General features: G+C 37.1%; 1 protein-coding gene across 1 annotated transcript in view; it reads left to right on the top strand.

Annotated features, from left to right (window-relative positions):
- The window catches only part of TAF2 (TATA-box binding protein associated factor 2), a 193,698-nt gene extending 169,643 nt beyond the window's left edge, over positions 1-24,055 (top strand). Inside the window, exon 27 of the mRNA XM_077167550.1 lies at positions 23,921-24,055. Coding sequence (XP_077023665.1) covers positions 23,921-24,054 — 134 coding nt within the window. The 3' untranslated portion in view covers position 24,055. The remainder of the gene's footprint in view (positions 1-23,920) is intronic.
- The last annotated feature ends 222 nt before the right edge of the window (positions 24,056-24,277 follow it).

The raw sequence follows: 24,277 nt of genomic DNA, 5'->3' as shown, positions 1-24,277 counted from the left end.
TTTGTTTCAAACTGTTGCAAAGGATTTGTTCTTCCACCTTATAAAAGTCAGGTGCTAAAAATAGTTTATAAAAGTCAGGTGCTAAAAATAGTTTATAAGAAGTGTTTGTGAAATGTTTTCAAAATTAAAAGGGACAGTGTTTTCACCCACCATTTTATGTCCTGATACTGATCTGCGTGATGTTAGAGGACAGTGTAATTTTGTTGCTCAGGGTTTTAGTTGTCCATAGGAGAATGTTATATGTCATGGAAACAACTCAATTTCCTTGTCAATTACACTACTTTGCTCCAATCCTTCTCTGAAAGTTCATGTAGTCAGCTACAAGTCAGAACTTCATCTTCACAAAAGGGACTTTAAAGAGAAGCAAGTCAGGGTGGAACAAGGTAGCTCAGCAGGCAGAGTTCTTGCCTGCCATGCTGGAGAACCAGGTTTGATTCCCAGTGCCTGCCCAAGCAAAAGAAAGAGAAGCAAGGCAAATGTTTCAGTTTGCTGAAGCTGCTGGAATGCAATATACCAGAAATGGATTGGCTTTTATATAAGGAATTTATCAAGGTACAAGTTACAATTCTGAAGCTATAAAACAATCCAAATTTAGGCACCAATAGGAGGATACCATATCAGAGAAAATGTAGCATCTGGGCTCCTCTGTCACATGGGAAGGCACATGGTGACGTCTGCTGGCCCTCCTGGGTTGGTTCCAAAATGGCACTCTCAGCTCCTGTGGGTCTTTCTGGCTTCTGCCGGGTGGCTTTCCTTCTGCATTCCCAAAACATCCATGTCTAGGCTTGTTTATGTATGTAATTTGTAAACTCTCAGGGGATCTATGGGAAAAATTCCCCTTATCTGCTGTGAAGTCTGTTTTCCATGCCCTTCCTTCTGTCTGTTAGCATCATGTCTAGAGTCTGCTTAGTTGCATTCTGTCCATTGGTTTCTTTGTTCATCTTTCAAAGTTACTCTCCCTATCTATCAAATCATCCCGTAGCAGGTCCCGTTCAGATTTCACTTCTACTTGATTTGGGGGGCTTTCCTGGTAACTTTTCTTAGTTTTAAGTCCATGCATTCCACTAAGAACAATAACAAAACCTCTCCAGGAAACAGCTGCTATCAAGGTTTCCCCCAGAGCTTTCTGCTTCTTTACTCTTTCTGTCCACCATGTACCCTTTAGGTAAGGGTGGCATTTCTTTGAAGATTTCTATTTCTTTTTCTTTGAATCATCTGACCTCACTCCACAAACCAACCTACCCCTATCTCTTATGAATTTTAATTGCTAAATGATTAAATACCCCTCAAAGATTTTTCTAAACCATAAAAATAAATCCCCAAAACTATAAAGTCCACACATTATATACTGAAGCCAATTCATCTTGGTACTGACAGAAACTTAAATATTTAAATAGCTTAATTCCATTTATCTTCTGTTAATATACAAAAGAGGTAATAAAATACTCTTAGCCTAGAACTTTCTTACTATTATTTTTCAATAACTGACAAATGATGGAAAGAGATCAGCCAAGACTCTTTACACCCTGTAACAGGCATTTCTACAATCTAACAGCAAACATTGTTTACTCATTAACATTTAGATACAATATATAAAAGATGAGCATAAAACATGCATATTGTTTACTTCTTACACACATAAATGTCATTATACCAATAAAGTTTAAAATTTTTAAAACTTAACTTTTCTCAAAAACTATATAATCAGGACTATACATACTCTAGCTGCTTAGATAATTTCCCTTCTTTAACCCTTTTTACCCAACAAGGCAGAGAACTTAAGCAATTACTAAATGCTTACAGGCCAGGGCACAAATGTTTGCAAAATGTTTTATAATTTCATTCCTTCTTCTTAAAGAAAGATAAAAAGTTACTTAGCATGTTAGAATGACTTTCCTCTCCATCCCCCCAGCTCAATATTCTCCCTTCCCTCTCAGGACTCAAAAGTAGTCCTGAGACACAAGAAAAAGGCCTTTGAAGCTTCCATTTCCCCCTCCCTTCTTCCCCAAACCTGGTGGGGTACAGGGGCCACAATGCTTTGCTCCCTTAGCCAAGGTTAAGTAGCCACAACTCCTCTTCTAAGTGTTTCCTGTACTCTCTGCAATCAGGTTTTCTACCTTCCACTCCAGAGAATTGGCATTCTCTTAAGTCTCCAGTGACTTATACACTGCTAAAGCTTAATTCTCAGTGTACAGCTGATCAGATCTGTGAGTAGCAATACACACAGATGATCAATGCACCTGCTTTGAAGCCCTTTCTTTCAATTGTTTCTTCTCCTACCACACCGAACACTTTTTCTCTGCTTCCTGGGTTTTTCTGTCTGTATCCAGTTCCTACATGATTGCATCTGTATGCAGGGCTTAAAATACTATCTATAACTGATAATACCCACATTTGTATCTCCAGCCTGGTCCTCTTCACTGAACTCCAAGCTTGAATATTCAACTGGCTACTCGACATCTCTATCTGGACAGCAAATAGGTGTGTTAAACTGACCATGTCTGAAACTGAACTCTATTTCCTCCCCAAATCCACTCCTACCTTTAAAATATTCAGAACATGACCACTCCTCACTTCCTTCACTGCTTCCACCCAAGCCTAAGCCATCATGACCTCATTCCTGAACTACTGCAGTAGCCTCCAGGTTGGTTTCTGAGTTTCCACCCTTGCCTCCACACAACAGCCATAACTAACCTTTTAAAATAGAATTCAGATAGCATCACTCCTTTGATCATATCTCTCAAATGGCTTCCCACCTTAGAGAAAAAAAAACCAGTCCTTATTACTGCTACAATGAATAACAACTCCTACCACTGACTTCACCTCCGACTGCTCTCCCCCTTGCTCATTTCACTCCTGCCACACTAGCTGGCCTCAGTGATGTTAGAGAGCTAACACTATCTTTAGCTCAGCATGTAGTAGCCTAACTCTGTATAGTAGCCTAACTCCTTTGACCTGCTCCTTCATTTCAATTATTTGCTTCAATGTTTCTTTTATCAGAGAAGCTGCCTCCCTATCCCTTCCCTACTTACTACCTATAGCCACATGAAATATTGTCCATGCAACTCTTTGTTGTCTATCTCCTCTTATAAAAATGTAAAGTAACAGAGAAAGGGGTTTTGCTGTTCACTGCTATAACCTTAGTGTCTAAGTGCCTGATATTTAGTGGGTAGGACTTAATAAATATTTGATGAATGAATGAATGAAGTAGCAAAGACATACAGAGCAAAGTTCAGGTTAACAGTTACTTCCTTTCCTTACTTTGGTACATGGCAAAAAATCCCCATGAGAATACACTGCTGGCAAGACAGTAGCAATTTCAAAGCAGAAACAAAAAGCATGTATGAGGGAAAAATAATTGAGGGCTTTTGCTCAGGGGTGGCATAAAATTCACTTGGAACATTTTAAAATACAAAGGACAAGCCTAGCCACTTAAGGATCACATTTGAAAAATGAAAGGATGTGGGTTTGAGTGGGTGGAGGGGAGATGCAATGGTATTTTAAAAGTGTCTTCAAATGATGCTGATATTCGATCCCTGTTAAGAATCATTTACAAAGGAAGTATCTCAAAAGGCATGTGGCAAAATATGCAGTAAATAAATTAACACATTTGCTTTTTTTAAACCCCCCCAAAGGGCATTATTGAGAAGTGTGAAAAAATGAAATATAGACTGTAAATTTTATACCAAATTTAAGTTTCTTAAACTTGATAACTGTACTTTAGATGGCTACATAAGTGAATGTTATTCACATACCTTGTTATTAGGAAATGTAAATGGCAGTTTTAGTGCCCAAGGAGCCTGGTGTATACAATTTATGCTCGAGTGTTCAGAAAAGTGTATTGATAGATGAAGGAAAAACAGAAAAAGAAAAATGGGTAGATATGGCAAATGAGGCAAAATGTTAAGATTCAGTGGGTCTGGATAACTTGGGGATTAGGGGTAAGTTGAAGTTAACTTATGGGATTTGTATCATTTTTTGCAACTGTCCTATAAATTTGAAAGCATTTCAAAATAAAAAGTTATATAAAATTCTTCTGATAAAAAAGTTCTGGATGCAGATAATGGCAATGGTTACACAACATTGTGAATATATTAATGCCATTGAATTGAACACTTAAAAATGGTTGAATTTTTAAATAAAATAAAATAAAGCAATTTTATTTTGAAAGAAAAAAGTTTTGAAAAAATCGGTTTGTACAGTTGTACACAAATTATAGTTCAGATGTGATGACAGATGGAAAATGATCCCCAGAACTAAGAGACCTTTCTAAAATAACTGTAATCATTCTTAGCTATGAGCATGTTTTAATCATGTCTATAACCAAAATTATTGTTTACTTTCTTAAAGAGATATAAAAAGTTCAGTTTTCTCACTTCATGATTTTATGAGAAAATTTATGCACTTAATGGAAGAATATTTTGAGAGGTCAAAGAAAACAATGAAAATGACCTAAAGGTTGAAAATTGTAAAACTTGTGAGGAGAGGTTAAAGGGATTTCTCTTCTAAAGTAGAAAAGTTCTAAAGGGCTAATAATCTCCAATTAGATGCTCTAAAAAAATGATGCAGTAACAGCTGAAAACAATTGGGAAACTCATATTCTCTGTTTGAGTTAGAAATCATCACAAGCTTCAAGGAGTCCTGTCAGAAACTGTTTTTTGTTTTTTTTTTTAATTTCCAAATATTTATAATTTTCCATATGACTTTCTGTTATTTATATCTAACTTTCTTCTATTGTGGTTGAAAGGGTTATTTTAAATAATTTTAATATTCTTTAGTTAATCAAAACTTCTTTTGTGCCCTAACAAAGGCTCTCTCCTAAAGAATAATCCATGTACATTAGGAGTATGAGGGAAATTATCCAACATGATATAAAACTTTTAGGAAACACAGTCAGATAACATCATGCTCAATGGTAAAAAGTTAAAAGTCTTTCCCTTTCATCACAAACAAGTGAATTTTTTTTTATTAATTAAAAAAAATTAACTAACACAACATTTAGAAATCATTCCATTCTACATATGTAATCAGTAATTCTTAATATCATCACATAGATGTATGATCATCATTTCTTAGTACATATGCATCGATTTAGAAAAAGAAATAGCAAGATAACAGAAAAAGAAATAAAATGATAATATAGAGAAAAAATAAAAATAAAAATAAAAAATACAAAAATATATAAGAAAAAAAACTATAGCTCAGATGCAGCTTCATTCGGTGTTTTAACATAATTACATTACAATCAGGTAGTATTGTGCTGTCCATTTTTTTTTTTTTTTTTTAGAAATCATACCATTCTACATATGTAATCAGTAATTCTTAACATCATCACATAGATGCATGATCATCGTTTCTTAGTACATTTGCATCGGTTTAGAAGAACTAGCAATATAACCGAAAAAGATGAATGTTAATATAGAGAAAAAAAATAAAAGTAATAATAGTAAGAACAAAACAAAACAAAACAAAACAAAACAAAAACCTATAGCTCGGATGCAGCTTCATTCAGTGTTTTAACATGATTACTTTACAATTAGGTATTATTGTGCTGTCCATTTTTGAGTTTTTGTATCTAGTCCTATTGCACAGTCTGTATCCCATCAGCTCCAATTACCCATTATCTTACCCTGTTTCTAACTCCTGTTGAACTCTGTTACCAATGACATATTCCAAGTTTATTCTCGAATGTCGATTCCCATCATTGGGACCATACAGTATTTGTCTTTTAGTTTTTGGCTAGACTCACTCAGCATAATGTTCTCTAGGTCCATCCATGTTATTACATGCTTCATAAGTTTATCTTGCCTTAAAGCTGCATAATATTCCATCGTATGTATATACCACAGTTTGTTTAGCCACTCGTCTGTTGATGGACATTTTGGCTGTTTCCATCTCTTTGCAATTGTAAATAATGCTGCTATAAACATTGGTGTGCAAATGTCCGTTTGAGTTTTTGCCCTTAATTCCTTTGAGTAGATTCCCAGCAATGGTATTGCTGGGTCGTATGGCAATTCTATATTCAGCTTTTTGAGGAACCGCCAAACTGCCTTCCACAGTGGTTGCACCATTTGACATTCCCACCAACAGTAGATAAGTGTGCCTCTTTCACCGCATCCTCTCCAGCACTTGTCATTTTCTGTTTTTTTGATAATGGCCATTCTGGTGGGTGTGAGATGATATCTCATTGTGGTTTTGATTTGCATTTCTCTAATGGCCAGGGACATTGGGCATCTCTTCATGTGCCTTTTGGCCATTTGTATTTCCTCCTCTGAGAGGTGTCTATTCAAGTCTTTTTCCCATTTTGTAATTGGGGTGGCTGTCTTTTTGTTGTTGAGTTGAACAATCTCATTATAAATTCTGGATACTAGACCTTTATCTGATATGTCGTTTCCAAATATTGATTCCCATTGTGTAGGCTGTCTTTCTACTTTCTTGATGAAGTTCTTTGATGCACAAAAGTGTTTAATTTTGAGGAGTTCCCATTTATTTATTTCCTTCTTCAGTGCTCTTGCTTTAGGTTTAAGGTCCATAAAACTGCCTCCAATTGTAAGATTCATAAGATATCTCCCTACATTTTCCTCTAACTGTTTTATGGTCTTAGACCTAATGTTTAGATCTTTGATCCATTTTGAGTTAACTTTTGTGTAGGGTGTGAGATATGGGTCTTCTTTCATTCTTTTGCATATGGATATCCAGTTCTCTAGGCACCATTTATTGAAGAGACTGTTCTGTCCCAGGTGAGTTGGCTTGACTGCCTTATCAAAGATCAAATGTCCATAGATGAAAGGGTCTATATCTGAGCACTCTATTTGATTCCATTGGTTGATATATCTATCTTTATGCCAATACCATGCTGTTTTGACCACTGTGGCTTCATAATATGCCTTAAAATCAGGCAGTGCAAGACCTCCAGCTTCGTTTTTTTTCCTCAAGATGTTTTTAGCAATTCGGGGCACCCTGCCCTTCCAGATAAATTTGCTTATTGGTTTTTCTATTTCTGAAAAATAAGTTGTTGGGATTTTGATTGGTATTGCATTGAATCTGTAAATCAATTTAGGTAGGATTGACATCTTAACTATATTTAGTCTTCCAATCCATGAACACGGTATGCCCTTCCATCTATTTAGGTCTTCTGTGATTTCTTTTAGCAGTTTTTTGTAGTTTTCTTTATATAGTTTTTTTGTCTCTTTAGTTAAATTTATTCCTAGGTATTTTATTCTTTTAGTTGCAATTGTAAATGGGATTTGTTTCTTGATTTCCCCCTCCGCTTGTTCATTGCTAGTGTATAGAAATGCTACAGATTTTTGAATGTTGATCTTGTAACCTGCTACTTTGCTGTACTCATTTATTAGCTCTAGTAGTTTTGTTGTGGATTTTTCCGGGTTTTCGACGTATAGTATCATATCGTCTGCAAACAGTGATAGTTTTACTTCTTCCTTTCCAATTTTGATGCCTTGTATTTCTTTTTCTTGTCTAATTGCTCTGGCTAGAACCTCCAACACAATGTTGAATAATAGTGGTGATAGTGGACATCCTTGTCTTGTTCCTGATCTTAGGGGGAAAGTTTTCAATTTTTCCCCATTGAGGATGATATTAGCTGTGGGTTTTTCATATATTCCCTCTATCATTTTAAGGAAGTTCCCTTGTATTCCTATCCTTTGAAGTGTTTTCAACAGGAAAGGATGTTGAATCTTGTCAAATGCCTTCTCTGCATCAATTGAGATGATCATGTGATTTTTCTGCTTTGATTTGTTGATATGGTGTATTACATTAATTGATTTTCTTATGTTGAACCATCCTTGCATACCTGGGATGAATCCTACTTGGTCATGATGTATAATTCTTTTAATGTGTTGTTGGATATGATTTGCTAGAATTTTATTGAGGATTTTTGCATCTATATTCATTAGAGAGATTGGTCTGTAGTTTTCTTTTTTTGTAATATCTTTGCCTGGTTTTGGTATGAGGGTGATGTTGGCTTCATAGAATGAATTAGGTAGTTTTCCCTCTGCTTCGATTTTTTGAAGAGTTTGAGGAGAGTTGGTACTAATTCTTTCTGGAATGTTTGATAGAATTCACACGTGAAGCCGTCTGGTCCTGGACTTTTCTTTTTAGGAAGCTTTTGAATGACTGATTCAATTTCTTTACTTGTGATTGGTTTGTTGAGGTCATCTATGTCTTCTTGAGTCAAAGTTGGTTGTTCATGTCTTTCCAGGAACCCGTCCATTTCCTCTAAATTTTTGTATTTATTAGCGTAAAGTTGTTCGTAGTATCCTGTTATTACCTCCTTTATTTCTGTGAGGTCAGTAGTTATGTCTCCTCTTCCATTTCTGATCTTATTTATTTGCATCCTCTCTCTTCTTCTTTTTGTCAATCTTGCTAAGGGCCCATCAATCTTATTGATTTTCTCATAGAACCAACTTCTGGCCTTATTGATTTTCTCTATTATTTTCATGTTTTCAATTTCATTTATTTCTGCTCTAATCTTTGTTATTTCTTTCCCTTTGCTTGCTTTGGGATTAGTTTGCTGTTCTTTCTCCAGTTCTTCCAAATGGATAGTTAATTCCTGAATTTTTGCCTTTTCTTCTTTTCTGATATAGGCATTTAGGGCAATAAATTTCCCTCTTAGCACTGCCTTTGCTGCGTCCCATAAGTTTTGATATGTTGTGTTTTCATTTTCATTCGCCTCGAGGTATTTGCTAATTTCTCTAGCAATTTCTTCTTTGACCCAGTCGTTGTTTAGGAGTGTGTTGTTGAGCCTCCACATATTTGTGAATTTTCTGGCACTCCGCCTATTATTGATTTCCAACTTCATTCCTTTATGATCCGAGAAAGTGTTGTGTATGATTTCAATCTTTTAAAATTTGTTAAGACTTGATTTGTGACCCAGCATATGGTCTATCTTTGAGAATGATCCATGAGCACTTGAGAAAAAGGTGTATCCTGCTGTTGTGGGATGTAATGTCCTATAAATGTCTGTTAAGTCTAGCTCATTTATAGTAATATTCAGATTCTCTATTTCTTTATTGATCCTCTGTCTAGATGTTCTGTCTATTGATGATAGTGGTGAATTGAAGTCTCCAACTATTATGGTATATGAGTCTATTTCCCTTTTCAGTGTTTGCAGTGTATTCCTCACGTATTTTGGGGCATTCTGGTTCAGTGCGTAAATATTTATGATTGTTATGTCTTCTTGTTTAATTGTTCCGTTTATTAGTATATAGTGTCCTTCTTTGTCTCTTTTAACTGCTTTACATTTGAAGTCTAATTTGTTGGATATTAGTGTAGCCACATCTGCTCTTTTCTGGTTGTTATTTGCATGAAATATCTTTTCCAAACCTTTCACTTTCAACCTATGTTTATCTTTGGGTCTAAGATGTGTTTCCTGTAGACAGCATATAGAAGGATCCTGTTTTTTAATCCATTCTGCCAATCTATGTCTTTTGATTGGGGAATTCAGTCCATTAACATTTAGTGTTATTACTGTTTGGATAATATTTTCCTCTAACATTTTGCCTTTTGTATTATATATATCATATCTGATTTTCCTTCTTTCTACACTCTTCTCCATACCTCTCTCTTCTGTCTTTTTGTATCTGACTCTAGTGGTCCCTTTAGTATTTCTTGCAGAGGTAGTCTCTTGGTCACAAATTCTCTCAGTGACTTTTTGTCTGAGATTGTTTTAATTTCTCCCTCATTTTTGAAGGATAATTTTGCTGGATATAGGAGTCTTGGTTGGCAGTTTTTCTCTTTTAGTAATTTAAATATATCATCCCACTGTCTTCTAGCTTCCATGGTTTCTGCTGAGAAACTACACATAGTCTTATTGGGTTTCCCTTGTATGTGATGGATTGTTTTTCTCTTGCTGCTTTCAAGATCCTCTCTTTCTCTTTGACCTCTGACATTCTAACTAGTAAGTGTCTTGGAGAACGCCTATTTGGGTCTAATCTCTTTGGGGTGCGCTGCACTTCTTGGATCTGTAATTTTAGGTCTTTCATAAGAGTTGGGAAATTTTCAGTGATAATTTCTTCCATTAGTTTTTTTCCTCCTTTTCCCTTCTCTTCTCCTTCTGGAACACCCACAACATGTATATTTGTGCGGTTCATATTGTCCTTGAGTTCCCTGATATCCTGTTCAAATTTTTCCATTCTTTTCCTGATAGTTTCTGTTTCTTTTTGGAATTCAGATGTTCCATCCTCCAAATCACTAATTCTATCTTCTGTCTCTTTAAATCTATCATTGTAGGTATCCATTGTTTTTTCCATCTTTTCTACTTTATCCTTCACTTCCATAAGTTCTGTGATTTGTTTTTTCACTTTTTCTATTTCTTCTTTATGTTCAGCCCATGTCCTCTTCATGTCCTCCCTCAATTTATCGATTTCATTTTTGAAGAGGTTTTCCATTTCTGTTCGTATATTCACATTAGTTGTCTCAGCTCTTGTATCTCATTTGAACTATTGGTTTGTTCCTTTGACTGGGCCATATTCTCAATCTTCTGAGCGTGGACAGTTATCTTCTGCTGCTGGCGTCTGGGCATTTAGTCAGATTTCCCTGGGTTCGGACCCAACAAGGTTGTAAGATTTTTCTGTGAAATCTCTGGGTTCTGTTTTTCTTATCCTGCCCAGTAGGTGGTGCTCGTGGCACACGTTTGTCTGCGCGTCCCACCAGTAAAAGGTGCTGTGGGTCCTTTAACTTTGGAAAACTCTCGCCATCCGGGAGGTTCGCTAGCCGAAGCGGCTTGGAAGAGTGCCAGCCGGCCCAGGGTCTGAACGCGGGAGGGTCACTGACAAACAAGTGAATTTTATCTACTGTCAGCACTGCTATTCAATAATGTCCTAGAAGTTGTGGATGTACTCCAAGTACTTCCAGAGCTACGGGCACCTCCTCTGTGTCTCCCATGGGAAGAGAATCTGTTTTAATATCAGCTTTTCCCAAACTCTTTTGACTGTGGAAACCTTTTTTCCTGTTAAATCCGTTCACATCTAAGGAACATTCATAATAAATTTTGAGAGATTCTAGTCTGTAAGTATGATTTTCAGTGTTATACTGATATTTACACTGTTTGGACTATTTTATCACCAAAATATGGTTTCCTCAGCCAATTATATGATAATTTAAAATGTCATTGTCACTTAATATGGCCTTCCATAAAAATAACTTTCTGCTTAATAAAATACCACATAATCGTTGATCACCTTCTCCATTCATCACACTGAAATATTATATTGTGGCTTTTAAAGATTCTTAGCAACTCATGTGCTATGAGTGAACATTTCCTTTTTTCCTCCATAATTACCTATGTGACATAAATGTAGTAATTGAATACTATCCACCCAGCACTATTATTCTTATTGAACTTAACGTCCCTTGATTTAGCCCAGTGATCTCTAAACATTTCTGGTTGCTCATTCCATCAGTTAAAAAAAATTGAGTGTACATATAGAATATATGTATCTTAATAAATATATTTATTATACTAATAAAGTATGTACATTATAAAATGTACACATGAAAGGATAAGAAAAAGATGAGATCAATTTTTTGTAAATATCTCGCTACTGTGATTGTTTCGTGCTAACTACTTAATGTTTTAAGGCCTAATATAAACATAGTTTGAGGAGCATCAGTAAGAGTTTATCAATCCATATTTCAAATTATTTTGATAATTTCTTTTTTTTCTTTTTTGATTATCTCTGATTATGAGATAAAAGCTTACTATAGGGTAGTGCAACAGTAGCTCAGTGGCAGAGTTCTCGCCTGCCATGCCAGAGACCCGGGTTTGTTTTCCTAAGCTTGCCCAAGCCCCACCCCCCACCCCCCCCAAAAAATCTTACTATGTACTGTGCGATTATTTAAGTACTTTTTTGTTTTTTTTTAGGTTTTTTTTTTTTATTAATTAAAAAAAGAATTAACAAAACAATTAGAAATCATTCCAATCTACATGTACAATCAGTAATTCTTAATAACATCACATAGTTGCATATTCATCATTTCTTAGTACATTTGCATCAATTTAGAAAAAGAAATAAAAAGACAACAGAATAAGAATTAAAACAATAATAGAAAGAAAAAAACAAAAAAAACAAAAACAAAAAACCTATACCTCACATGCAGCTTCATTCAGTGTTTTAACATAATTGCATTACAATTGGGGAGTATTGTGCTGTCCATTTCTGAGTTTTTATATCCAGTCCCGTTGTACAGTCTGTATCCCTTCATCTCCAATTATCCTTTCTCTCTTTTTTTTTTTTTTTAATTAACGGAAAAAAAGAAATTAACCCAACATTTAGAGATCATACCATTCTACACATGCAATCATTAATTCTTAACATCATCACATAGATGCATGATCATCATTTCTTAGTACATTTGCATTGGTTTAGAAGAACTAGCAACATAACCGAAAAAGATATAGAATGTTAATATAGAGAAAAAAATAAAAGTAATAATAGTAAAATCAAAACAAAACAAAACAAAACAAAACAAAAACCTATAGCTCAGATGCAGCTTCATTCAGTGTTTTAACATGATTACTTTACAATTAGGTATTATTGTGCTGTCCATTTTTGAGTTTTTGTATCTAGTCCTGTTGCACAGTCTGTATCCCTTCAGCTTCAATTACCCATTGTCTTACCCTGTTTCTAACTCCTGCTGAACTCTGTTACCAATGACATATTTCAAGTTTATTCTCGAATGTCCGTTCACATCAGTGGGACCATACAGTATTTGTCCTTTAGTTTTTGGCTGGATTCACTCAGCATAATATTCTCTAGGTCCATCCATGTTATTACATGGTTCATAAGTTTATCTTGTCTTAAAGCTGCATAATATTCCATCGTATGTATATACCACAGTTTGTTTAGCCACTCTTCTGTTGTTGGAGATTTTGGCTGTTTCCATCTCTTTGCAATTGTAAATAATGCTGCTATAAACATTGGTGTGCAAATGTCCGTTTGTGTCTTTGCCCTTAAGTCCTTTGAGTAGATACCTAGCAATGGTATTGCTGGGTCGTATGGCAATTCTATATTCAGCTTTTTGAGGCACCGCCAAACTGCCTTCCACAGTGGTTGCAACCTTTGACATTCCCACCAACAGTGGATAAGTGTGCCTCTTTCTCCGCATCCTCTCCAGCACTTGTCATTTTCTGTTTTGTTGATAATGGCCATTCTGGTGGGTGTGAGATGATATCTCATTGTGGTTTTGATTTGCATTTCTCTAATGGCCAGGGACATTGAGCATCTCTTCATGTGCCTCTTGGCCATCCGTATTTCCTCTTCTGAGAGGTGTCTGTTCAAGTCTTTTTCCCATTTTGTAATTGGGTTGGCTGTCTTTTTGTTGTTGAGATGAACAATCTCTTTATAAATTCTGGATACTAGACCTTTATCTGATATATAATTTCCAAATATTGTCTCCCATTGTGAAGGCTGTCTTTCTACTTTCTTGATGAAGTTCTTTGATGCACAAAAGTGTTTAATTTTGAGGAGTTCCCATTTATTTATTTCCTTCTTCAGTGCTCTTGCTTTAGGTTTAAGGTCCATAAAACCGCCTCCAGTTGTAAGATCCATAAGATATCTCCCAACATTTTCCTCTAACTGTTTTATGGTCTTAGACCTAATGTTTAGATCTTTGATCCATTTTGAGTTAACTTTTGTATAGGGTGTGAGAGATGGGTCTTCTTTCATTCTTTTGCATATGGATATCCAGTTCTCTAGGCACCATTTATTGAAGAGACTGCTCTGTCCCAGGTGAGTTGACTTGACTGCCTTATCAAAGATCAAATGTCCATAGATGAGAGGGTCTATATCTGAGCACTCTATTCGATTCCATTGGTCGATATATCTATCTTTATGCCAATACCATGCTGTTTTGACCACTGTGGCTTCATAATATGCCTTAAAGTCAGGCAGCGCGAGACCTCCAGCTTCGTTTTTTTTCCTCAAGATGTTTTTAGCAATTCGGGGCACCCTGCCCTTCCAGATAAATTTGCTTATTGGTTTTTCTATTTCTGAAAAATAAGTTGTTGGGATTTTGATTGGTATTGCATTGAATCTGTAAATCAATTTAGGTAGGATTGACATCTTAACTATATTTAGTCTTCCAATCCATGAACACGGTATGCCCTTCCATCTATTTAGGTCTTCTGTGATTTCTTTTAGCAGTTTTTTGTAGTTTTCTTTATATAGGTTTTTTGTCTCTTTAGTTAAATTTATTCCTAGGTATTTTATTCTTTTAGTTGCAATTGTAAATGGGATTCGTTTCTTGATTTCCCCCTCAGCTTGTTCATTACTAGTGTATAGAAATGCTACAGATTTTTGAATGTTGATCTTGTAACCTGCTACTTTGCTGTACTCATTTATTAGCTCTAGTAGTTTTGTTGTGGATTTTTCCGGGTTTTCGACGTATAGTATCATATCATCTGCAAACAGTGATAGTTTTACTTCTTCCTTTCCAATTTTGATGCCTTGTATTTCTTTTTCTTGTCTAATTGCTCTGGCTAGAACCTCCAACACAATGTTGAATAATAGTGGTGATAGTGGACATCCTTGTCTTGTTCCTGATCTTAGGGGGAAAGTTTTCAATTTTTCCCCATTGAGGATGATATTAGCTGTGGGTTTTTCATATATTCCCTCTATCATTTTAAGGAAGTTCCCTTGTATTCCTATCTTTTGAAGTGTTTTCAACAGGAAAGGATGTTGAATCTTGTCGAATGCCTTCTCTGCATCAATTGAGATGATCATGTGATTTTTCTGCTTTGATTTGTTGATATGGTGTATTACATTAATTGATTTTCTTATGTTGAACCATCCTTGCATACCTGGGATGAATCCTACTTGGTCATGATGTATAATTCTTTTAATGTGTTGTTGGATACGATTTGCTAGAATTTTATTGAGGATTTTTGCATCTGTATTCATTAGAGAGATTGGTCTGTAGTTTTCTTTTTTTGTAATATCTTTGCCTGGTTTTGGTATGAGGGTGATGTTGGCTTCATAGAATGAATTAGGTAGTTTTCCCTCCACTTCGATTTTTTTGAAGAGTTTGAAGAGAATTGGTACTAATTCTTTCTGGAACGTTTGGTAGAATTCACATGTGAAGCCATCTGGTCCTGGACTTTTCTTTTTAGGAAGCTTTTGAATGACTGATTCAATTTCTTTACTTGTGATTGGTTTGTTGAGGTCATCTATGTCTTCTTGAGTCAAAGTTGGTTGTTCATGTCTTTCCAGGAACCCGTCCATTTCCTCTAAATTGTTGTATTTATTAGCGTAAAGTTGTTCATAGTATCCTGTTATTACCTCCTTTATTTCTGTGAGGTCAGTAGTTATGTCTCCTCTCCCATTTCTGATCTTATTTATTTGCATCCTCTCTCTTCTTCTTTTTGTCAATCTTGCTAAGGGCCCATCAATCTTATTGATTTTCTCATAGAACCAACTTCTGGTCTTATTGATTTTCTCTATTGTTTTCATGTTTTCAATTTCATTTATTTGTGCTCTAATCTTTGTTATTTCTTTCCTTTTGCTTGCTTTGGGGTTAGCTTGCTGTTCTTTCTCCAGTTCTTCCAAATGGATAGTTAATTCCTGAATTTTTGCCTTTTCTTCTTTTCTGATATAGGCATTTAGAGCAATAAATTTCCCTCTTAGCACTGCCTTTGCTGCGTCCCATAAGTTTTGATATGTTGTGTTTTCATTTTCATTCGCCTCGAGGTATTTGCTAATTTCCCTTGCAATTTCTTCTTTGACCCAGTCGTTGTTTAGGAGTGTGTTGTTGAGCCTCCACGTATTTGTGAATTTTCTGGCACTCTGCCTATTATTGATTTCCAACATCATTCCTTTATGGTCCGAGAAAGTGTTGTGTAAGATTTCAATCTTTTTAAATTTGTTAAGACTTGCTTTGTGACCCAGCATATGGTCTATCTTTGAGAATGATCCATGAGCACTTGAGAAAAAGGTGTATCCTGCTGTTGTGGGATGTAATGTCCTATAAATGTCTATTAAGTCTAGTTCATTTATAGTAATATTCAGATTCTCTATTTCTTTGTTGATCCTCTGTCTAGATGTTCTGTCCCTTGATGAGAGTGGTGAGTTGAAGTCTCCAACTATTATGGTATATGAGTCTATTTCCCTTTTCAGTGTTTGCAGTATATTCCTCACGTATTTTGGGGCATTCTGATTCGGTGCGTAAATATGTATGATTGTTATGTCTTCTTGTTTAATTGTTCCTTTTATTAGTATATAGTGTCCTTCTTTGTCTCTTTTAACTGTTTTACATTTGAAGTCTAATTTGTTGGATATTAGTATAGCCACTCCTGCTCTTTTCTGGTTGTTATTTGCATGAAATATCTTTTCCCAACCTTTCACTTTCAACCTATGTTTATCTTTGGGTCTAAGATGTGTTTCCTGTAGACAGCATATAGAAGGATCCTGTTTTTTAATCCATTCTGCCACTCTATGTCTTTTGATTGGGGAATTCAGTCCATTGACATTTAGTGTTATTACTGTTTGGATAATATTTTCCTCTAACATTTTGCCTTTTGTATTATATATATCATATCTGATTTTCCTTCTTTCTACACTCTTTTCCATATCTCTCTCTTCTGTCTTTTTGTATCTGACTCTAGTGCTCCCTTTAGTATTTCTTGCAGAGCTGGTCTCTTGGTCACAAATTCTTTCAGTGACTTTTTGTCTGAGAATGTTTTAATTTCTCCCTCATTTTTGAAGGATAATTTTGCTGGATATAGGAGTCTTGGTTGGCAGTTTTTCTCTTTTAGTATTTTAAATATATCATCCCACTGTCTTCTAGCTTCCATGGTTTCTGCTGAGAAATCTACACAAAGTCTTATTGGGTTTCCCTTGTATGTAATGGATTGTTTTTCTCTTGCTGCTTTCAAGATCTTCTCTTTCTCTTTGACCTCTGACATTCTAACTAGTAAGTGTCTTGGAGAACGCCTATTTGGGTCTAATCTCTTTGGGGTGCGCTGCACTTCTTGGATCTGTAATTTTAGGTCTTTCATAAGAGTTGGGAAATTTTCAGTGATAATTTCTTCCATTAGTTTTTCTCCTCCTTTTCCCTTCTCTTCTCCTTCTGGGACACCCACAACACGTATATTTGTGCGGCTCATATTGTCCTTGAGTTCCCTGATACCCTGTTCAAATTTTTCCATTCTTTTCCCTATAGTTTCTGTTTCTTTTTGGAATTCAGATGTTCCATCCTCCAAATCACTAATTCTATCTTCTGTCTCTTTAAATCTATCATAGTAGCTATCCATTATTTTTTCTATGTTTGCTACTTTATCCTTCACTTCCATAAGTTCTGCGATTTGTTTTTTCAGTTTTTCTATTTCTTCTTTATGTTCAGCCCATGTCCTCTTCATGTCCTCCCTCAATTTATCGATTTCATTTTTGAAGAGGTTTTCCATTTCTGTTCGTATATTCAGCATTAGTTGTCTCAGCTCTTGTGTCTCATTTGAGCTATTGGTTTGTTCCTTTGACTGAGCCATATTCTCAATCTTTTGAGCGTGGACAGTTATCTTCTGCTGCTGGCGTCTGGGTATTTATTCAGATTTCTCTTGGTGTTGGACCCAGCAAGGTTGTAATATTTTTCTGTGAAATCTCTGGGTTCTGTTTTTCTTATCCTGCGCAGTAGGTGGCGCTCGTGGCACACGTTTGTCTGCGGGTCCCACCAGTAAAAGGTGCTGTGGGACCTTAAACTTTGGAAAACTCTCGCTGTCCTGGGGGTTCGCTAGCCGAAGCGGCTTGAGCCGGCCCGTGGTCCGAACGCAGGGAGGGTTGCTGGTCGCCGCAGCCAGGGAAAGAGCCCGTCCGAATTTCCTAGTCGGCCCTGGGCAACAAGCATGGCGGGAGGGCTCCAGCGGCCGCGGCCCGCCCGAGAGAGTGCACGTTCCCCGGGAGTCACGGGTTTGGAAGGGGCCTCCCCCACCCGTCACCGTTCTCCGCGGCCTGGGGGTTTCCGATCCAATTCTCTCAGTTGGTCCGGGGGCTGCGCGTGGTGTGGGCGCCAGCCATCTTTGTTTCAGGGGACCGCCTCTCCAATTCTCCCAGCCGGCCCGGGAAGGGGGAAGGGAGTAACTCCGGCCGCTTGCCACCCCGCCCGGTAAGGCCCGCGCGCCTCGGCGATCTCACCCGAGCTGCTTCTCTCAGCCAGCCAGCCGTTCCAGGATGGGGTACGCTGTCTTTTTTATCTCTGTTGTGGCTTTGGGCGCTTTCTGTATCGTTTCTACTCCCCTAGTAGGTGTCCTGGAGAAGAAACTAAGATCCGCGCGTCTTACTAAGCCGCCATCTTCATTTAAGTACTTTTTATGCATTAACTATTTGAACCTTAAAAACAACCATATTTGATAGGCATTATGATTATCTCCATTTACAGATGAGGAAACAGACACAGAAAAATTAAACCAAAGGTCAAGCAGCTTGTAAGTGAAGGCATTTGAATTCAAACCAAATGCCTGGCTCTCCTGATCTATTTGTGGATCTCTTAGAATTGCACTGTCAAATATGATAGCCACTAGCCACATGTGGCTATTTCATTTAAATTAAGTAAATATTTAAAAAGTAATAATTTCGTTCCTCAGTTGCACTAGCTGTATTCCAAGTGTTCAATAACCACGTGCGGCTAGTGGCTGCCTACTTGGACAGTGCTGATCTAGAACATTTCCAGCATCACAGGAAGTTCTGTCGGACAGTGCTGACTTGGACATGTTTGTCATGTTCTTATCTTGGAATGTGGCTTGGGAAGAGTTCGTGCGATGAGAGAAACACAGGCTTTGCTCTTTCGCAGTTGTCCGCTTGTGCTTACGTAATTGATATCAGTGTCAATCCAGTGTTTCTGTGGGAATCTTTGAAAAGCAATCGTGTGTGTGTGTGTGGGGGGTGGTATCTAGTTTATTTAAAATCACTGAAGAGAATCTGTAAGCCAATTTAACTGTGCACATATTGCATATAAACTGCAATACGTTAAAACACAGGGATGGGCGAGGGCACCACTGTTTCCTACTCCTTGTTGCTGTGAAACACTTCATATACTGTCTGACAGTAGTTAAGTGACACCCTCATTATCATTTATATTTAAATAAATACATATAAGCAGCAGCAGTTCCAATACAGTAATCCTATATCTCTTACATGCTCCTTGGAGTATATAAGCACCCACTTTGGAGATCACTATTCTAGATCTTTGACCCTACATTCTTAACCTATTTATTCCCTCTTCTCTAGTGCCTTACTTTTTTTAAATCACTGTTTCTTTTTATTTATCTTAGATAAGGAAGAAGAAAATGTTTAGGGCAAGAGACAAGCAGGATTGCTACTCAGCAGGGGGAGCTGTTATATAAAAGGGACACAGATGTCTGAACTATGTAGGATACAAGCCCGAAGATGAAAATAAATGGAAAGTTTAAAAATCTGAGTTTTTCAAGTTACTTTCTTTGATTTTCCTAAGAAAAACCTCTTGGTTGCCTCTTTGACAAGGTGAAAATTCTTTCCTACAATTTTTTGGCAAAAAATTTATCCTTATGGCGTCACATTTTCTGATTGATTTACTATTTCATTAGAACTCTTTTCCCCCAATGTGATCCTAAAAGTATTATAACATTTTAATTGACTCTATTTTATAATATCTTGGGGCCTGTTTTATTTATTTTTTTCTTGTACTCAAGACAAGAAAATCAGGGTAAATGTAATTTCACCTGCAAATACTTTTCAAAAAGCTTTTCAGTTATATATGCAGTGCTTTAAAATGAGATATAGGAGAAAACTGGTAGATGTCATCTGTTGAGACGACATGGTGTTTCTCAATGGCAGTATTGTTGGCATTTTGGGGAAGACAGTTATTTGTTGTATAGGACTGTCCTATGCGTTAATGAACACTAACATCCCTGGCCTCTGCCCAGTAAATGCCAGTAACATGCCCAGTCATTGGAACAATCATAAATTCCCCACCTATCTCACCTGTCCCCTTAGGGGCCATTACTACTCAAGGTTGAGAAACATTGAGCTACCAGTATTCTCTCCCGTGTTTTTTGCTCTCAGTTTATAAGAGAAGATTGCTAAATCTCTTTCCTTGAAATTGGACAAGATTTTCCATTTCAAAAAAATTAAACAAAGCCTACTGTTTCTAATAATAGCTGCCAGTTATTAGGCATCTACCATATAACAGGCTGTGTTAGACTTTTTATATTCATCTTCTTGTTTCATATTCACTGTACCATGTGAAATAAATATCAGTATCTTTACTTTACACATAAGAGAACTATTAAATTATATACTATGTGATTAATATTTATCAAATATTTATTAAGTACATTCTCTGTATTAGTCACTGAGCTAAATCCATAAACAAGATAGACAGTTTTTGCCCTCAAAGAGCTTAAGGTTACACAGCTAAGTAAGTGGAAGGGTCAAATTTCAACCCAGATCTGTCGTTTCTAGAACAGTACACTGCCTCAACTCAAATTATTTTCTTGAAGAATAATTTAGTCACCAAACTAATCATATTTAGAAGATACCCACCATTTTGCAGTAACTTTTCCACCTCTCTTCTCCCCAGGGCTGCTGTAGTCTATGTGGACAGCACTCTCTGGAGTAGTACATTGTACAGCAAACATGGGCATAAATAAGAGCCCATCCTCTGCCTTAAATACTTTTGCCTTTCCCATCATCCTCCCTGCAGAGGCTGTACCTTGCGTCAAGACTCAACTCTGATACATTGATTTTTCAGGTTTCAACCACACCTTTTCCTCTGTTACAGCTTGTTAAAGCAGCATGCAAATATACCAGAAATGCAATATACCAGAAATGGATTGGCTTTTATAAATGGGATTTTTTAGTTTACCAATTTACAGTTCTAAGGCAATGAAAATGTCTGAATTTAAGGCATCAACAAGATGGCACCAAGACTCTGAAGAAAGGCTGCCAACATCTGGAACACCTCTGCCAGCTGGAAAGGCAACTGGCTGGCATCTGCTGGTCCTTATTCCTGGTTCCATTGTTTCCAGCTTCTGATGCCAATGGTTTCCTCTCTAAGCATCTCTGGGCCTTCATGTAACTCCTTTGGACACATGTCTGGATTCTGGCTGGCTTAACATCTTATGGGAAGGCACATGGTGATGTCCACTTGGCTCTGCTTGTGTCTAGGCATCTGTTCTCACTGTCAGCACTCCAAGCATCTCCAAATATCTGTGTCTCTGTCAACTCAGAAGCAACTGTTCTCCAAGCATCTGCATCTGAGCTTTCTCCAAAATGTTTCACCTTTTAGTAACTAATCAACACCCATCTTGAATGGGTGGAGTCACACCTCCATCTAATCAATAAGTCACATCCACAATTGGGTATGCCACATCTCCATGGAGATAATCTAATCAAAATTTTATGCCCTATAGTGCCATATCAGGGTTAAAAGAAATGGCTGCCTGAACATGAAAAAAAAAGAAATGGCTGCCCCCACAAGATTAAATAGTGATGAAAACATGGCTTTTCCTGGGGTACATAATACTTTCAAACCAGCACAATTTCATAGTTTAGCATCTCTTAGGGTTTTTTTCTATCTTCAAGAACCCTTCTCTTGGTTTCATGTTTCTGCTCTTTGTATCATCTCTGAGCGCTCTGTTTCCTGTCTTTTATTCTCTTCATTCAGGACTCCAGTAAAAGGATTAAGACCCACCTTCAATTGGGTGGGGCACATCTCCATGGTAACAATTTACAATTCTAAAAGTTCCACCCAGCAATAGGTCTGACCCCACAAGATTGGGTTAGAAGAATATGGCTTTCCTGGGGTACATAAAAGATTCAAGCCATTACACCTTCCTTCCTTCTTTCCATTCATCCATACAATATTTTTGAATGCCTACTATTTTTCTGTGTTTAAGACACTAGGATAAAATGGTCAATAAGACAGATATAGTCCCGGATCTCAAGGATCACATCATTCACAATGATTTCACTTACTCTTTACCCACTGTATGTGTTATGGATTGACTTGTGTCACCAAAAAAGATATGTGTTCAACTCCTAACCTCATCCTTTCACTGTGACCCTATTTGGAAACAGGGCATCTTCTATTCTTTGAAGGTTAAGATGAGGCCAAACTGCAGTAGAGTGAGCCCTAATCCATATGATTAGGTGTCCTAATAAAGAGTGAAAATTTGGGCATCAACAGACAAAGAGATAAGATAACACGTGACAGAGGCAGAGGCTGTGTTATTGTACAAGCCAAAGAACCCTCCAGAACTTCAGAGAAAGCATGGCCCTGCTGAAACTTTTAGTGGACCTCTAGCCTCCAGAACTGGGAGACAATAAATTTCTGTTGTTTAATCCAATAGGTCTGGGAACCAGAAGCAGTACATATAACTCCTACAGTACTCACTGCATTTTATTAGATTATTGTTTTCTTCCATGCTTTTACTAGGATGGTGTTTGCTTGCAACATAAATGAAGAGTAATGCTAATACATAGTTACTTAAGTGTTGTTCTGATCTTAATTGCTGTGACAATTACAAGTTTTCTTGCCAAAGTATAGGCTGATTTGCAGGGTTTTATACAAAGAAGCACTGAATAAAGCATATTATTTCATTTTTCTATGCTCAAGTATCAAGAAATAGTGAGCTCTAGAGGGCGTTTACTCTTTCTTCAACAGGGATATCCAGTTGCCTATGCTAGATATTCTGTGTAATATGTACATGCTAGATTTTATAAATATAGTAGGGAAAGAGGAAGGGGATTCAGCAAATGGGGAGGATCAAGAAGGGGGTTGACTCATTTTATTATTTCTCAAGATAAACTTTTATCCCCCAGCAGACTTGGGTTGGTGGCATTCTTTCCCACTTGATTATAAGTCACTAATGGTAAGGTTTGATGGAGAAGCCATAAAATATCGCTATTGTTGAAGAAGCCATAAAATATTGCTAACATGGCTGCCGTGGCTGATGCAAGGCAACACAAAATGGCTGACCCGAAATCTGCCCTCTGCCTTAGCAACAACGGTGACTAATCCCAGAAATCTGCCTTCCGCCTTAGCAACAACGGTGTCCAATCCCAGAAATCTGCCCTCCACCCTAGCAACAATGGTGACCAATCCTGGAAATCTGCCCTCTAGCCTAGCAACAACCACCACCAATCCCAGACCAATACGTGTCCCTGCATGCTTCCCAGCCTATATAAGCCTGTGCACTTCCTGAATAAAGCAGACGCCTTCCACTCTCCCCTGAGGGTTGTCTCCTGAGTCGCGTGCTGTGTGCTCTGTGTCTGTGTGACTGACTCAGTACAGCCGCTTACCCCCAGCCATCAGCTAACCAGCCATCAGCTGCCCCACAAGGTTAATGGCATTATACTGTTCATGATGCTTATTCTCCCTTAACTGTATAGTGCTACTACATGTCACTGTTGTCGCTTAACACAGACCCAGGTTTATTGAACTGAATATGAAAAGAGAAGGTGATTTTTTTGGCCAGAAAAGTAAGGATTTGTAGCATGGAAAGGTCATGGTTCTGGAAAACAGGAGACCTGGGTTCTCTGTTGCAACATCATGAGTGCCTAGTGATGTAACCTTGAATAAATGACCTAATCTCACTGGGGCCAGTTTCCTTGCAAAATGAAAGTGCTTCAAAGTTTCTTGTCAGTTGCAAAACCCCTGTTATGATCCAATTAGTAATATACTGTAAATACATAGAGTAGGATACTTGTTGTATAAGAAAATCCAGGCAATAAAGTTCTTACTTTAGGTTTTAAATATAAACAGCTTTGATTGGTTGTATTTGAATTTTCTAACAAGAGCTTAGATTGTCTCACATCATCTATGTGTATATGCTCACAGCATATCCCAGGCATTATGTAGTCAGATATATGGACATGAAAGTTTTCAACTGACAGTAAACTATCCCCCCCCCCTTTTTTTCCACCTTTTTAAACAGATCCAGCTTTTTCTCAAGACCACCTTACAATGATGATCATCAGCTGCTGTGGCTTGCATTTAGGACTTGTAAACTTCACACCACCGTTAAAAGGCCCACACCAAATCATCAGGCATCAGTGGGTATCTACTTAAGGTGAGATCACATTGAGAATATGTGGATCCTGCTTTCAAAGAGGTTACTTTCAAGTAGTAGAATTAAGGTAAGTAGGTAAATAGGAATACTAAAAACTTGAACGCATAGTCCAAAATTAATAACAAGGTATTGATATACTTAAAGCAAGCCAGGAGGGCATGGAGGAGTCTTGACAAGTTCCTTGCTCCAATTATAGCTTCTAAAAATTTCAAGTGAAAATTT

This window comes from Tamandua tetradactyla, chromosome 6 (assembly GCF_023851605.1).
Source record: "Tamandua tetradactyla isolate mTamTet1 chromosome 6, mTamTet1.pri, whole genome shotgun sequence".
NCBI lineage: Eukaryota > Metazoa > Chordata > Mammalia > Pilosa > Myrmecophagidae > Tamandua > Tamandua tetradactyla.
This window is presented reverse-complemented; position numbering and strand designations above follow the sequence as displayed.